This window comes from Phyllobates terribilis, unplaced genomic scaffold, assembly GCF_046119375.1.
Source record: "Phyllobates terribilis strain yellow unplaced genomic scaffold, ASM4611937v1 Scaffold_7__3_contigs__length_470593459, whole genome shotgun sequence".
NCBI lineage: Eukaryota > Metazoa > Chordata > Amphibia > Anura > Dendrobatidae > Phyllobates > Phyllobates terribilis.
The window spans coordinates 429,625,258-429,642,271 of NW_027362767.1; the positions used below are offsets into that span (position 1 = coordinate 429,625,258).

At 43.9% G+C, this 17,014-nt stretch overlaps 1 protein-coding gene across 18 annotated transcripts in view; it reads left to right on the forward strand.

The window, feature by feature from the left end:
- SYNGAP1 (synaptic Ras GTPase activating protein 1) overlaps window positions 1–17,014 on the forward strand; it is a 389,983-nt gene that overhangs the window by 330,135 nt on the left and 42,834 nt on the right. For all 18 annotated transcript variants that reach the window (XR_012247524.1, XM_073642002.1, XM_073642010.1 and 15 more), the window contains one exon: window positions 3,348–3,902. Coding sequence is in view for 17 of the 18 variants with exons in the window: in XM_073642002.1 (XP_073498103.1) it covers window positions 3,348–3,902 (555 nt within the window). In the remaining variant the exon portion in view is untranslated. The remainder of the gene's footprint in view (window positions 1–3,347; window positions 3,903–17,014) is intronic.

A 17,014-nucleotide genomic window follows, 5' to 3' on the forward strand; every position in this document is an offset into this window, starting at 1 on the left:
GGGGTGCCAATAGGCTAAAAAAGAGAGAAGTCTCTGCCTCAAATAACTATCTAGATACCGCTGTTAATTTTGATAGCAGTATCTAATTAGTTATGCTAATACTGATATTGCCTTTGCATCAGCGTGTCAGCCTGATGTTGGTGATAGCTCTGCTTGTGAGCTGGCGCCATCATCATGCCATATATCTATGGTGGTTTGTGGGAAGTCACCTCCTGCAGCACCATTTATGTACAGCATATATTTGGAAGGGGTTAAAAAATACTCTATATTAACCTACCACCAGTGATCCAGCAGCCTGGGGAAAAAATGCCTCCACTCCAATACACTGCACTCTGACACACTATGCTCCAGCATGATGTCATTAAAGAGCGCCCACACATTCCTCCTTCAGCTTCCTTTCTACTGTCATGAGGATTTCTCAGTAGGCTTCGCTGCCCCACTATCAAAAGATATCTGTCTCATATGCCACATGTTTGAGACCCCTAATCTATAGGATCAGGCTATGTAGAGATGCTGTATAGGGTCAGGTTGTAGAGACGCTGCATAGGGTCAGGTTGTAGAGAGATGTTGTATAGGTCAGGTTGTAGTGCTCTATGAGGCGGTGCTTTTTTGATGACAGTATGGGGTCAGGTGCAAATGACTCTCATTTTTCTCATGCAACAAATCTTCATATGAGCAGCTTAGTGAATTTTCTTATTTCTTTTCACAAATGGAGGCTGAGTACATGAGCTCTGGTATTAACACAAAGCTCTGTGGAGTTGCTAAGTAACAGTATATAACTCTAATTATGCAGCAGATACAAAGATCAGCTCTGGTAAATGTATGGCAGGAGCTGTGTGCAAGATATACAATGCCAGTATACCTGGTGCTTACACATGTACGAGGTACGAGATCATTGATGTGTGAGGCACTTCATATCAAACTGTATGATCATAGTCACCTTAAAAAAAGGGGCCTATATTTATAGAACACAAATACATGTGGCTCTATGTTCATTTAGCCCCTGAATAATAGAACACAGACTTTCTAGCCTCTCGGGTTATGAACCACTGACATTTGTGATAATAGTATTATGGAATCTTAACACTCAGGATTATGAAAGATTGAAATATACTGGTTCATATCAATGACACAATGATACGCAAACACTCCAGTGACTATGTATACAAAAACTGCATACCAGTGACCATCATAGATCATCCAGCATGGGCAGGGGCACAACAAGAAAAGGCTAGGCAACATGTCCAACTTTTTGTTTGGCCTTCCATCCCATTCAAATATAATTATATACCTGCTCCAAGTTAAGGTAAAATCACAATTTCTTGCCAAGACATGTTAAGAAATATACAACTAGGACACTTACCCAACTAGTTTTAGTCCCTCATTATAGAAAGATCAGGCCACTAAATTAAAACATCACTCCAGTGTTTTTTTTATTTCAGTGCTGGAGTGGTATGACTAATCTAAGTTCCCTGACCCTAGTGTTATACTATACCAGCAGCTTCAACTCTTCCTGGCGCCACTCTGGTCCCATGCCACCATCTTGTGACCGCAACTTCTGACTGACCAGAAGACAGTGGTAACTGTCACAAGCTCTTAATGGAAGTCTATGAGAGCCATGTTCTGACTCTCATAGACTTACATTGAGTTGCGACTTCCAGATTAATCCAGCAAACACTGGAGCAATCCAACAGGTCACAAAAATGCTGAAGACCAACCAGAGCAGCGCCAAAAAAAGATGAAGATGGTGGCTGGTAAGTATAAGACTAGAGGCAGGGACCTTAGATTAATAGCACCACTCCAGCGCTGCAATAAAAAAAAAATTGTTGTGGTGCTTTGAGTCAGATCCAGACAAGATACCTAAATGTATTTAGACTCCAGACCAGATTACAAAATGCATCCAGACCCTGGAATTTTCAGACACCAAATCCATAAATTATTTCTGGTCCCTAAATTCATTCAAATCCCAAAATTAAAATCTCAAAATCAAAACTCAGATCAAGTACCCAAATTATCAGACACTAGGCCAGATCCTTAAATTTATACAAGTTCCTATATTCAATCTGACCCCAGATCTGATCGGTATAATCCCTCAGACAACACCCATAAATTGCTCAGTCCCCAAAATTGTCATCCCTCATGCCCTAGAAGAGACCACAAAATAGATTCAGATCCTACATCAGATTTATACATGATATCAGACCCCAGGCTAGTTCCTTAAATTATCATACCCCAGTCCAGACGCCTAAATTATCAAATTCCCAGCCCAGATCACAATTCAGTATGCTTACCATCCTCAGGTCTGGGTCGTCTTTACTCTAGAGCACCATGTGGGTGATGCTTCTGACATTGGACAAGATCAGGAGAATGTGCTCCTTAGGACCTGTTTTCATCAGTATTTTTTGATCAGATTTTCATCAGTGGTCAGTGTGTCAGTTTTTACCATCATTGTTTCATTATTTTTTCTCATCTGCAAACAAAAAACGATGGAGGTTTCTCGAGCTTCTCCTATCTAACAAACATGAAAAACCAACAGCACTAAGATGCCATCAGTGTGCTGTCCAAGCTTTTCACAAAGCCACCAATTTGAATGGGTAGTTTGATCCTTGACTGGGATAAGAAATGGCCATGTCTCCTTTGATTTAGTTTTCTTGTGGATCTCTCCATTCCACCCCCCCAAAGATAGGTGAATAGCCAAATAAAAAACAATAATGGGTATGTGTTCTAACCATGAATAACACAGATGGAACTTCTACATGAAAAACTGAAGTCTGAATGAGACTTTAAATTGCAAGATGTTTGTATTCGATCCTGTGTATTGTGATCTATATTGTTATAATATGGTTATCACATTGGTGTTATGACATGGTGGTATTGTTCAGGTCATATAGCACCTTCTGTGGAGCCCACAAGTCCTGATATAAATACATGTAAGTTTCTTGCAGACTTTGTCAACTTATTAAGACAATTATGGTTCATTCACAATGCCAGAAATACAAAAAAATGTAAACCTATATGGATTACTCTGATTGTGTGTTCTCAGTGTTTACCCAATGGAGGGCTTCTCCTCTCTATACCCTTGAGTTACACTCAACAAAGGCAAAACTAAACCATATAGATGCAGTTTTTGGTTAGGTGGACTGAGACTGGTATGATGTTTAGATATGAATAGTGTAAGATATGCATAATCGTGGGCCATCCTTCATCAAATGCTCTTGTAGAGTATGTTGGGGTAAGGTTTAGGAGGGGGAGGGTGAAATCCCTGACTGGATCTTATCTCAACCTCTTTTCGATTGGCCAGTGTTTCTTATTTTTTTGCTCAGATTTTTGTTCTGTCCTCTTTGTAGGATAACAGTCGAAGAGTGGATAATGTCCTCAAGTTGTGGATAATTGAAGCTCGTGACCTTCCCCCCAAGAAGCGCTATTACTGCGAGCTCTGCCTGGATGACATTTTGTATGCCCGTACCACCAGCAAAGCCCGGGGTGAGACCGTTTTCTGGGGGGAGCATTTTGAGTTTAACAACCTGCCGGCTGTCCGGAACCTACGCCTACACCTGTATAAGGACACAGATAAAAAGAGGCGCAAAGAGAAGAGCAACTATGTGGGCATGGTGAACGTGCCCATCGCCAGCATCAGCGGACGCCATTTTGTGGAGCAGTGGTACCCAGTCTCCCAACCCACGTCTTACAAAGGAAAGAGCAGCTGTCCCTCCATCCGCCTAAAGTCCCGATACCAAACTATGAGCATCCTCCCCATGGAGCTGTATAAGGAGTTTGCAGAATATGTGACCAACAACTACCGGATGTTGTGTGCTGTGCTGGAGCCAGTGCTAAGTGTGAAGAGCAAAGAGGAGGTGGCCTGTGCATTGGTACATATATTACAAAGCACGGGGAAGGCTAAGGTATACAGATTTACACAAATGTTTGCATGTACTTATGTGTCAGAACTGGGTATAGCAGTTGCATGGTAGATGGTAAGCTGGGAATGGTTACATGGTATTAAGATAAGCCCTAGCCCAAGTGGTGTCTTAATTAGTGACATATAAAGAAGAATGAGGAGTCCAATTGAAAGAATCCAAATAGGTCCTCATTATATTGATGAGTCTTACCATCCAGAGCAGAAGATTCTGGTGTCTTATCCAGTAAAGTTATACTGAATATTTTCTCACAAACCTCTATATTAGTCTGCTTAGCTCCTCCTGCTTTATAACATGATTCCCACAGATAGGATAGCATGTAACAGGTTACCTTTGCAGTTCATTTTTTCATTGTCCCACCTTGCTAAAACTAGGAAAAGTAGAAATGTTGCATGTTTCCAATAACGTCCTGTAGAAAGAAATGATGGCTGTAATCTAATTATTCATTAAAGGGAATATATCAGTTGGATCAAACCCCCTTAGCTGTCTACATGGGCATGCAGGTCACAGAAAGTTGTATAAAATGATACATTGATATCCGCAATCCTATGTTTTATACCAGAGTAAGGGCTCGCTCATACGAGCGTATAACTCGGATGAGTGCAATCTGATTAAAAAAAAGGATTTCACTCGGACCAAAGCATATTTTTTCTCAGCTACATTCGGCGTGAGGAAAAAAATTACAGCATTCTGCAATTTGACACTGAAATCGGAAATTGGTGCGAGGAAAAAAATCAGATGCCATACGGACCATCAGTATGGCATCCGATTTTTACGGATACATTGCAATTCTGTAACATGTGAAACTGAAAATGGTCCTATAAAATATTAATAGCTGCTGAGTAAAAAAACTGATTGTATACGGCCAGCACACGTATGACAAGTGAGAAAAAATTGGCCCACTTTTTTGGATGAGAATGGGACTGATTTTTTTTTTATACGCTCATGTGACCCCATCTAATCCACATTTTTTTTAAAGAATTGTCCAGGTTTGTGATGAAAGTCTGAAGTCACTCTATGTGACTGCAGGCTTTTGAATTCTCACAGCATTCATACAAGTAAATTGAGCGAGGACGTGCACATCTAGTTGGAATGTGGCCGGAAGTATGAATATCGCCCTCAACGCCGGCACTGGAGAATCCTGACAGCGTGTGGTTCATGCACTGTGAGGATTCAAAAGTCTGCAGTCACATAAAGTGACCTAAACAATTCCTTTAACATGTAAATAAGCTGTTAAGATCTATATGCTGGATTGAGATCTCCCCACAGCTTACTTTAAATGAAAGGGGCATTAACAGTGTGTGACTGACAGTCTGCTCTCCTGAACTACATATCTCACTTATAACACCACCTTTCATTTAAAATAAGCTCTGGAGGCAGATTCTCGGGGAGATTTGTGTCCAGACCACAGATTTAAACAGCTCATTTAGATATTAACTAAAGCGTGGATTTCTCTGGAATAAAACATTGGATCGCAAATATTAAAGTATAATTTTATTCAATTTTCAATGATCTGCATGTCCATATAGACAGCTTAAGAGGGTTGCTCCTACTGACAGAATCCCTTTACATGACTATGTAGATAGGAAGTGGAGCAATTACCCAAAACAACAAATGAAATCACTAAAACAATTTCCTTGGCCACCATATTATATTTTTTGCCCTGGATTACATAAATCTCTTCCAAACATCTAAGTGATTTTCATATGATAGGAGCTAACTATATCCTGTTTCTCATCAGGGTACCCCTTTGTATAACTTGGGCTTTGATATTTGGTTCCCATTGAGAAATATTTCTGTAAAAGTAGAGGTATTCATTAATTATTAATGAGTGTAATTGGATATCTATAGGGTCGTCATCATTTAATTTTCCTTATCCTGATCTGAGATTTTCAGCTCTCTGTACTCCAAACATTTTCCAGGAGCATAGAGAATCCCGCCATTGAATGCCGTCATAGTCCTTCATCAATGATCTTAAGCTGTTAGTCTTTCTTCTCCCATACATTTTGTACAATAAAATCCTATCCCACAGATCCCATACTTTAAAGATTGATAATGGCCTTGTTCTTATGAGCAGTTTTAATTTTTATGAATGGAAGGTGATATCCTCACATCTGTGGGAAATAGAACAAAACCATTGATTCTAGTTTTCTCTTTCTGAATATATTGAAGCCATATGAATGGAGAATGAATGACACAATGTTCCTCTGGAGCTGGGCACAGATTCCTGTGATAGCTATATGGACTGTGGCTGCAGAAAGCTGAAGTTAACTTTATCTCTATGTTGGGTTTTTCTTTTTAATATTAGTTTATTGAGCTGAGACTAGAATTAAAGGGAACCTGTCATGTCCTTTTTAGCATGTAAACTCTCCCCAGTGCGTTATTAGTGATGCAATCTGCATCACTAACACATTTTTGTTCATTAAAAACAGCAGTCTAATCATGTGCAAAAAGCACATTATATACAGTAGTTAGATTGTGTACCTGCTCATTTAGTTATAGGGGTGTGCTTCATTTCATTCAGTTAGGCTTGTCGCCGCCCACACAATTTGAATGATGTTCCAGGGGTTGCGCCTACATCACTGAAATATGCTTTGAAAAATCCTGTGTTTGCGCAGTATCGATCATGGAGCCGCGCTTGCCCAGTGCCGATCGGGGAGCTGCGCTTGCGCCGTGGTGAGCAGCTCCCCGCATGTGCGCACTAAAGCTGTGTGTAGTACCCAGCTTCACTGACTTTGTGGCCGAAGCAGCTCATCATGGCCAGGGCTGCCACTAGGAATTTCAGGACCCCATACTGTCAAAATTTCCGGGCCCCCTTGAGACTCCTCCCAGTCTCCACCCCAGCTTTGCCACCACCCCTTGAACCTTCCACAGTCCCACTACCCACTCTTGGAAAAACTCCATTCTGCACCACGTCTTCACTAATCACACATTAAAGGAGTTGCCCAGTACTTTTTTAAATACACAGTACCGTGTATTTAGCACAGTGTTTCCCAAACTCCAGTCCTCATGGACCCCAGCAGGTCATGTTTTCAGAATTTCCTTAGTATTACACAAGTTGTGGAGTAGGCATCAGCAGTTCTTTCACTCCTGCAACACTATGGAAATCCTGAAAGCATGACCTGTGGGGGGCCGTGAGGACTGGAGTTTGGGAAACACTGATTTAGCATGTGCCCATAAGTGTTTTTGTTATTACCTTTAGTTTTATGTATTGCCTGTGAGCGGCGCTATAGCTGGCCGCTCACAGGCTTCACGTAACCCCCAGCTGAAGCCGGCTCTGACATCTGACATACAACTAAAGGTAATTACAAAAACACTTATGGGCACATGCTAAATACATAGGGGCAATTGAAAAAAAGTACTGGACAACTTCTTTAACAGTTCCCATCGAACATCATACAACATACATAGCTAGCAGCTTTTGTTTTGGCCAAAAGATTTCTTAAGCCGCCACCACAACAAGGTAGACTCTTCTGGCCGGGCCTTACTCTACTCTAACCTATGAAACATTTCTTAAAAATATCCAATACTCTTTTCTATTTATTTTTCTTTAAGGGAATGTGTCACATACATTTTTTTAACTAATTGTAACCAGATTGTGACAATTTTTTTATAATCTGTAATTCTGATTGCAGATTCCATCAATCATCCCCCCCCCCCCCCTCCCCAACCAAAATTTATAAACTACTAGAGAATCCTGAGCGCGGCCGACTGATGTAATTCGGCATTTGGTTTTGCAGCATCGTTCAGGGTCATTGAGAAGCTTATAAATTTTGGTTGGGGGTGGGAAGGTGGGAGGTAATGATTGTATCACACAATCACGTACTGAAATGGTGGACATATTAATACATGGACTTAAGTTAGCTAATCACATAGCCAGTGGCACAGCCGCGCCCGCCGCCCAGTCAAGAAGAATCTAATGGTCGCCTCAGCTTGTCCGCCGCCACCTGCCCACCGCCGCCTCAGTCTGCCCGCAGCCTGCGATCACCCAATTAATAAATGTAAACAGGGTATATTTTTGCATATATATTCACTGATTATACACTACTAAAAATATCTTTATTGGTATTCATTAAAAGCCTATAAATTCTAGAATATAAATACACATCAAGGTGCTTGAGATAATGAAAAAAATTATATATAAAAAAATTATCAAGTAGTCAAGAGTAAAGGGGGAGGGTGGAGGCACCCAATTTAGCAACTACTCGTCCCTACCCGTCTGTGGAGGTTGGTACCGTCTTGAAACAAAATTGGCGCCCCCGCTCTGCAGCCACTCACCAGAGTCCCCTCAGCAGCCTCCCCCTCACCAGCCTTCCCTCAGCAGCCTCCCCTCACCAGCATCCACTCAGCAGCCTCCCTTTCATCAGCCTTCCCTCAGAAGCCTCCCCCTCACCAGCCTCCCTTCACCAGCATCCCTCTGATCAGCCTCCCCTCAGCAGCATCTCCTCACCAGCCTCCCTTTCACCAGCCTCCCTCTCACCAGAATCCCCTCATCAGCCTCCCTCTCATCAGCCTCCGCTCAGTAGCCTCCTAATCAGCCTACCCCTCACCAGCCTCTCCTCAGCAGCATCCCTCTCCTCAGCCTCCCCTCAGCAACATCCCCTCACTAGCCTCCTTCTCATCATCCTCCCCTCAGCAGCATCCCCTCAGTATCCTCCTTCTCAGCAGCCTCCCCTCAGCAGCATCTCCTCAGTAGCCTCCCTCTCATCAGCCTCCCTCTCATCAGCCTCCCTTTCATCAGCCTCCCTTTCATCAGCCTCCCTCTCAGCAGCCTCCCCTCAGTAGCCTCCCGCTCAGCAGCATCCCCCTCACTATCACACACACTGCCCACCGCCTCCTCACTAACAAACACACACACACAATGCCTTGCCTAACACACACAGACAGACACACACAATGCCTTGCCTGAGACACACACACACAGACACACACAATCCCTTGCCTGAGACACACACACACACACAGACTGACTCACACAATGCCTTGCCTGAGACACATACACACACTTGCCTGACCGGCCACCGCCGTCCCCGCAACAGATTGAAGATGAGCATGCAGAGCCGAACTGTTGGTAAGCAGAAGCAAAGAGAGGGGGGGCCCCGGGCCTTGGGCTTGGGACCCTGGCTGGCGGGGCCCCCCTTTTTGCTTCTGGTCACCGGGCCCCATACAGTAGTAAGGGCAGTAATGCCCTGATGGCGGCCCTGATCACGACGCATGCGCAGCTCTCAGATTGACACTGCGCAAGCTCGGGTCTCAGATGGACACTGCACAAGCACGGCTCCCAGGTCGACACTGGGCAAGCGCAGGATTTTTCAAAGCGTATTTGAGTAATGTCGGCGCAACCCTGGGAACATCATTCAAAGTGTGTGGGTGGCGACAAGCGTGACTGAATGAAATGAAGCACACCCCTATGACTAAATGAGCAGGTACAATCTAACTATATAAAGTGTTTTTTGCTCATGATTAGACCGCCATTTTTAATGAAAAAAACGTGTTGGTGATGCAGATTGCATCACTAACAAAGCACTGGGGACAGTTTACATGCTACAAAGGACATGACAGGTTCCCTTTAAGTTTCAAAATACCTTAATGAATATGGACGACCTTGTGGACATTTTATTTATTCTAACCTCTTCATATAAGCATACAGATTATAGAGCGCTGAAAATAGTCATACCTGTATGCCTCATATCAGATGCCTTCTTGTGGAAAAATTATCTTTTATCCCTTTATGTAAATTAGCTCTTCCAGGCTATGGGGCGTAAATTGCCTGGAAGATAACTCTGCCTCCTCACTTCATTAGGGTAGCTATCGCCTCCCGTCAGTGTCTTTGTGACGTCTAGTTCCTGTCCAGAAATCCCGCGCCTGTGCACTGCAACTTCCAACGTTCCACTTTATTGTTACACCTTTCCTGAGAGTGCCTGAGAGTCACTGCTACTTCCGCTCCAGTGATCCCTGGCGCATGCAGAAGCAACACAAAGCCAATGCCCATAGCCTAGAAGAGCTCATTTACATAAAGGGATAAAAGTAGATTTTCCACAAGAAGGCATACCGATATGACTATTTTCTGCACTCTATAATCTGTATGCCCATATTAGTAGGTTAGATACATCAAATGTGGTGACAGATTCCCCTTAAATGCATGTATTTGGGGCTGAAAATCATGTTTGCAACTGAGTTTCATTAAAAATGTTACAGTTTTTTGGCTGTTACAAACTTTTTGTTTTCCTGCACATTGCTGACTGCAGAATGAGTTACCTTGGAATCTATCAGTGAACTGGTTCTGAGTAGAGAGTTTGTAATACTTTTAACTAACTTTTTCTTAGCTCCTTTAGCTTATTTTACTTTCAGCTCAACTTTTTGATGTGGCCTGTAGTCTTACATCAGCTAACAGGAGGTCAAAAAGACAGATAAAAGAGTTACACACTCATAAACAGCTCACTATTTGATTCTTCTGTTATTTATTTTGCAACCAGCAACACAGGGGCTTGCTCTCTTATCTTATGGCCACCATTCTTTGTACTGGTCCGTGCAGGGCTAATGATAACCCAACCAGCATCTCTGAGGTCTTCCCCTAAGACCTTTTAAGGCCAGCTCAGACACGCATGTGTGCCTAGATTTTTAGAAAGCATTGTTCCTAACGTCTACGTGTTTGTCAGACGTTTGCTTTTCCCTCTACTTGGCTCCGCTCCAGACAGGTGGCTAATTACAGTATCTCCTTTAGAAGTCCCGTTTCTATTCTACTAGCTTTTATTCAATTCTGAAATCAAGATTCCAGATGCCAACTTCTTGCATCTGTTCTCGATACTGTTTATTCCTTAGTCTCTGTAATCAAGGTAATGCATCTCTGCAAGCAAGTTTCTAGTTTTCTAGTATTGTGTCTCTGCAAGCTCTTTGTTGCATAAGTATCTGCTATTAATCAATATAAGTATCAGCTATTACAAGTTCCTTATTGTATATGTCTCTATTAACCATATCTCTGCTGCAAATTCTGGGCTACATGTACTTTTTTACTGTTCCTATGTATGACTGCTGTACAGCAGTATTGGTGCTCCCAGCTTTCCTGTCCATCTCTTCTTTTGCATGCCTTACTGTTCTGGTTCTCAGTGATCCACATGCTGTCTTTTCTGCTGCATCATTGCCTACAGTCCATGCTGCTTGCAATGACCAATCGTTTAGAGCAGTGACGGGAAACTTTCCTCTGCTAGGTGCCATTGAATATTTATACCATCATTCGGGGGCTGTACAAAATTATCAACTTGAAATTTATCCTCCTATATTTGGTCAAACATTGAATTAATGCATCTCTAATGTAATGTCTGGGGCTGCTCCTCTTTAGTGTGACGTATGATGTTAGATGGTATTCATGATGTTGCTACTTGCAACTGCATTTCCAGATTTGCATTGGAAGTTCTGAACACAGATGTATATTACACTGCAGGTCTCCTCACAGTGGGAAATTCATCACTGCTCTTGTTACATTTATAGAACTCAAGCAGTGGGAGGTCTGCAGTATACATCACATAGGAAACACAAAGACTGCTCTATATACATCACATAGGAGACACTGAGGCTGCTGTATATACATCACATAGAGACACAGACTGCAGTATATACATAACATATGAGACACGGGCTGGGGCATATAAATCACAGAAGACACTGGGGCTACAGCATATACATCACATAAGAGACTATGGGGCTGGAGCATATGCATTATACAGGAGATGCTAGGACTGGAGCAGCATATACATCACATAGGATACATTGAGGATGGGGCATATACATCACATCAGACGTTGGGACATATACATCGCAAAAGATGCTGGGGCATCTACATTACAAAAGATGCTAGGGCATACACATTACAGGAGACACTGGGGCATATACATTACAGGAGACATTGGGGTATATACATCACAGGAGATGCTGGGGGATACACATCACATGAGATTCTGGGGGATATTCATCACAGGAGATACTGGGGGATATACAATACACAGGATAAACTGGGGTTGGGGCATATAAATCACAGGAGACGCTGGGGGCATATATACATCACAGAAGATGCGAGGGCATGGGGCATTCACATCACAGGAGATGCTGGACCTGTGGCATACACATCACATGAGATGTTGGGGCATGTACGTCACAAGAGATGGAGATGCTGGAGTATACACATCTCAGAAGACGCTGGGGCATATACATCTTAGGAGACGCTGGGGCATATACATCTCATGAGACTCTAGGGCATATACATCTTGGGAGACTCTGGGGCATATACATCTCGGGACACACTGGGGCATATACATCTCAGGAGATGCTGGGGCATAAACATCTCAGGAGATGCTGGGGCGTATACATCACCGGAGAAGTTGGGGCATATACACATCACAGGAGGGGCAGGGGAATATATATCACAGGAGACTTAAGCATATACATCACAGGAGATGCTGGGGCATATACATCACAGGAGCTGTTGGGGCATATACAGTACAGACCAAAAGTTTGGACACACCTTCTCATTTAAAGATTTTTCTGTATTTTCATGACTTTGAAAATTGTACATTCACACTTTAGGCATCAAAACTATGAATTAACACATGTGGAATTATATACTTAACAAAAAAGTGTGAAACAACTGAAAATATGTCTTATATTCTAGGTTCTTCAAAATAGCCACCTTTTGCTTTGATGACTGCTTTGCACACTCTTGGCATTCTCTTGATGAGCTTCAAGAGGTAGTCACCGGAAATGGTTTTCACTTCACAGGTGTGCCCTGTCAGGTTTAATAAGTGGGATTTCTTGCCTTATAAATGGGGTTGGGACCATCAGTTGTGTTGTGCAGAAGTCAAGTGGATACACAGCTGATAGTCCTACTGAATAGACTGTTAGAATTTGTATTATTTCAAGAAAAAAGCAGCTAAGTGAAGAAAAACGAGTGGCCATCATTACTTTAAGAAATGAAGGTCAGTCAGTCCGAAAAATTGGGCAAACTTTGAAAGTGTCCCCAAGTGCAGTTGCAAAAACCATCAAGCGCTACAAAGAAACTGGCTCACATGAGGACTGCCCCAGGAAAGGAAGACCAAGAGTCACCTCTCCTTCTGAGGATAAGTTTATCCGAGTCACCAGCCTCAGATATCGCAGGTTAACAGCAGCTCAGATTAGAGACCAGGTCAATGTCACACAGAGTTCTAGTAGCAGACACATCTCTACAACAACTGTTAAGAGGAGACTTTGTGCAGCAGGCCTTCATGGTAAAATAGCTGCTAGGAAACCACTGCTAAGGACAGGCAACAAGCAGAAGAGACTTGTTTGGGCTAAAGAACATAAGGAATGGACATTAGACCAGTGGAAATCTGTGCTTTGGTCTGATGAATCCAAATTTGAGATCTTTGGTTCCAACCACCGTGTCTTTGTGCAACGCAGAAAAGGTGAACGGATGGACTCTACATGCCTGGTTCCCACCGTGAAGCATGGAGGAGGAGGTGTGATGGTGTGGGGGTGCTTTGCTGGTGACACTGTTGGGGATTTATTCAAAATTGAAGGCATACTGAACCAGCTTGGCTACCACAACATCTTGCAGCGGCATGCTATTTCATCCGGTTTGCGTTTAGTTGGACCATCATTTATTTTTCAACAGGACAATGACCCCAAACACACCTCTAGACTGAGTAAGGGCTATTTGACCAAGAAGGAGAGTGATGGGGTGCTATGCCAGATGACCTGGCCTCCACAGTCACCAGACCTGAACCCAATCGAGATGGTTTGGGGTGAGCTGGACCGCAGAGTGAAGGCAAAAGGGCCAACAAGTGCTAAGTATCTCTGGGAACTCCTTCAAGATTGTTGGAAGACCATTTCCGGTGACTACCTCTTGAAGCTAATCAAGAGAATGCCAAGAGTGCAAAGCAGTCATCAAAGCAAAAGGTGGCTACTTTGAAGAACCTAGAATATAAGACATATTTTCAGTTGTTTCACACTTTTTTGCTAAGTATATAATTCCACATGTGTTAATTCATAGTTTTGATGCCTTCAGTGTGAATGTACAATTTTCATAGTTATGAAAATACAGAAAAATCTTTAAATGAGAAGGTGTGTCCAAACTTTTGGTCTGTACTGTACATCACAGGAGCTGCTGGGGCATATACGTCACAGGAGATGCTGGGGCATATACACCACAGGAGATGCTGAGGCATATACGCCACAGCAAATGCTGGGGCATATACATCATAGGAGATGCTGGGGCATATACGTCACATATACGTCACAGCAGATGCTGGGGCATATACATCATAGGACAGTGAGGGCAAACCTTTTACAGACCGAGTGCTCAAACTGCAACCCAAAACCCACTTATTTATCGCCAAGTGCCAACACGGCAAATTAACCCGAATACTGAGGTTTTAGTTTAGAAAAAACAACTCATACAGGGAGCAGGCAAGGGCAGCATAGAGCAGCCATAGGAAGGAGCAGGGGTATGAGACTGCAGAAATAAAGAATGTGCTCACCCCCATCTTGGTATATGCCCCAATCCATGTATATATGCTGCCTTCCCCCCAATCCATGTATATATGCTACCTTCCCCCCAATCCATGTATATATGCTACCTTCCCCCCAATCCATGTATATATGCTTCCTCTCTCCACCAATACATGTATATATGCTGCCTTCCCCCCCCTCAATCCATGTATATATGCTGCCTTCCCCTCCTCAATCCGTCTATATATGCTGCCTTCCCCCCCAATCCGTGTATATATGCTGCCTCCCCCCCTCAATCCATGTATATATGCTGCCTTCCCCCCCAATCCATGTATATATGCTGCCTTCCGCCCCCCAATCCATGTATATATGTTAACTTCCGCCCCCCAATCCATGTATATATGCTGCCTTCCGCCCCCCCAATCCATGTATATATGCTGCCTTCTGCCCCCCAATCCATGTATGCCTTCTGCCCCCCAATCCATGTATATATTCTGCCTCCCACCCAATCCATGTATATATGCTGCCCCCCCTCAATCTATGTATGTATGCTGCCTTCTCCCCCTCAATCCAAGTATATATGCTGCCTTCCCCCCTCAATCCAAGTATATATGCTGCCTCCCCCCAATCCATGTATATATGCTGCCTCCCCCCCAATCTATGTATATATACTGCCTCACCCCCCCTCAATCCATGTATATATGCTGCCTTCGGTCCTCCCCCAGTCCATGTATATATGCTGCCTTCCGCCTCCCCCTCCATCCATGTATATATGCTGCCTACGCCCCCCAATCCATGTATATATGCTGCCTCACCCCCCCTCAATCTATGTATATATGCTGCCTTCCGCCTCCCCCAGTCCATGTATATATGCTGCCTTCTGCCTCCCCCCAATCCTTGTATTTATGCTGCCTACACCCCCCCAATCCATGTATATACGCAGCCTCACCCCCCTCAATCCATGTATATATGCTGCCTTCTGCGTCCCCCAGTCCATGTATATATGCTGCCACCCCCCCATCCCGCTGTTCATCGCATACAAAAAAAACCATAACACTCCTACTCACCTTTCTTCCTCTCCCGCGCAGAGTCCTCTCCTGTAGCCGGCAGCTGACTTCAGCGTCCTAGCGACGGGGGCGCATGACGTCACTGCCATGCGCCCAGTTGCGTGTACGTTGAAAATTGCAGCGTGTATTGCAGCGCACGGGCCTGGCAAGTTTGTGCACTGCAATACACTTCAGCTAGATGTGTGTCAGAGAATGCACATCTAGCTGGCGTCGGGGGGCTCAGAGTCCTCACCCGTCGGGCCCGGTCCTGGAAAGCTAGTGCTGCGACAATGGTACGCGTGTCCTTAGGGAGGGCTCTGCATGCCCCCTCTGGCACGTGTGCCATAGGTTCGCCTGAACTGTCATAGGAGATGCTGGGGCATATACATCACAGGAGATGCTAGGGCATATACGTCACAGGAAACACTGGGGCTTATACATCACAGGTCATGCTGGGGCATATACATCACAGGAGACACTGGCGATATACATTACACAGGAGATGCTGGGACTGGAGCATATACATTACATAAGATACACTGGGGTTGGGGCATATACATCACAGGAGACACTGGGGCATATACATCACGTGAGACGCCGGGGCATCTATACATCACAGGAAATGCTGGAGTATATATACATCACAGGAGACACTGGGGCATATACATCACAGGAGATGGGGCATTCACATCACAGTAAATGCTGGGGCATATACATCATAGGAAATGCTGGGCCTGCAGCATATACATCACAGGAGATGCTGGGGCATATACATCACAGGAGATATTGGGGCTGTGGCATACACATCACAGGAGGGGCTGTGGTATATATAGATCACTGGAGATTCTGGGGCATATATACATCACAGGAGGGGCTGAAGCATACACATCACAGGAGACACAGTGGCATATACACCACAGGAGGGTCTGGGGCATATACATCACAGGAGATTCTGGGGCATATACATCAAAGGAGATTCTAGGGCATATACATCACAGGAGATGCTGGAGCATATACATCACAGGAGACATTGGAGCTGCGGCATACACATCACAGGAGGGGCTGGGGCATATATAGATCACTGGAGATGCTGTGGCATATATACATCACAGGAGGGGCTGAGGCATACACACCACAGGAGACACTGACATACATCACAGGAGATGCTGAGTCATATACATCAAAGGAGACACTGGGGTCATATACATCACAGGAGATGCTGGGGCATATACATCACAGGAGATGCTGGGGCATATACATAATAGGAGACGCTGGGCATATACATCACAGAACATGCTGGGGCATATACATCACAGGAGACACTGGCGATATACATTACACAGGAGATGCTGTGACTAGAGCATATACATTACATAGGATACACTGGGGTTGGGACATATACATAATAAAAGACGCTGGGGCATAAGCATCACAGGAGATGCTGGAGCATATATACATCACAAGAGATGCTGGAGTAATATATACATCACAGGAGACACTGGGGCATTCACATCACAGAAGACACTGGGGCATTCACATAACCGGAGATGGGGCATTCACATCACAGGAGAT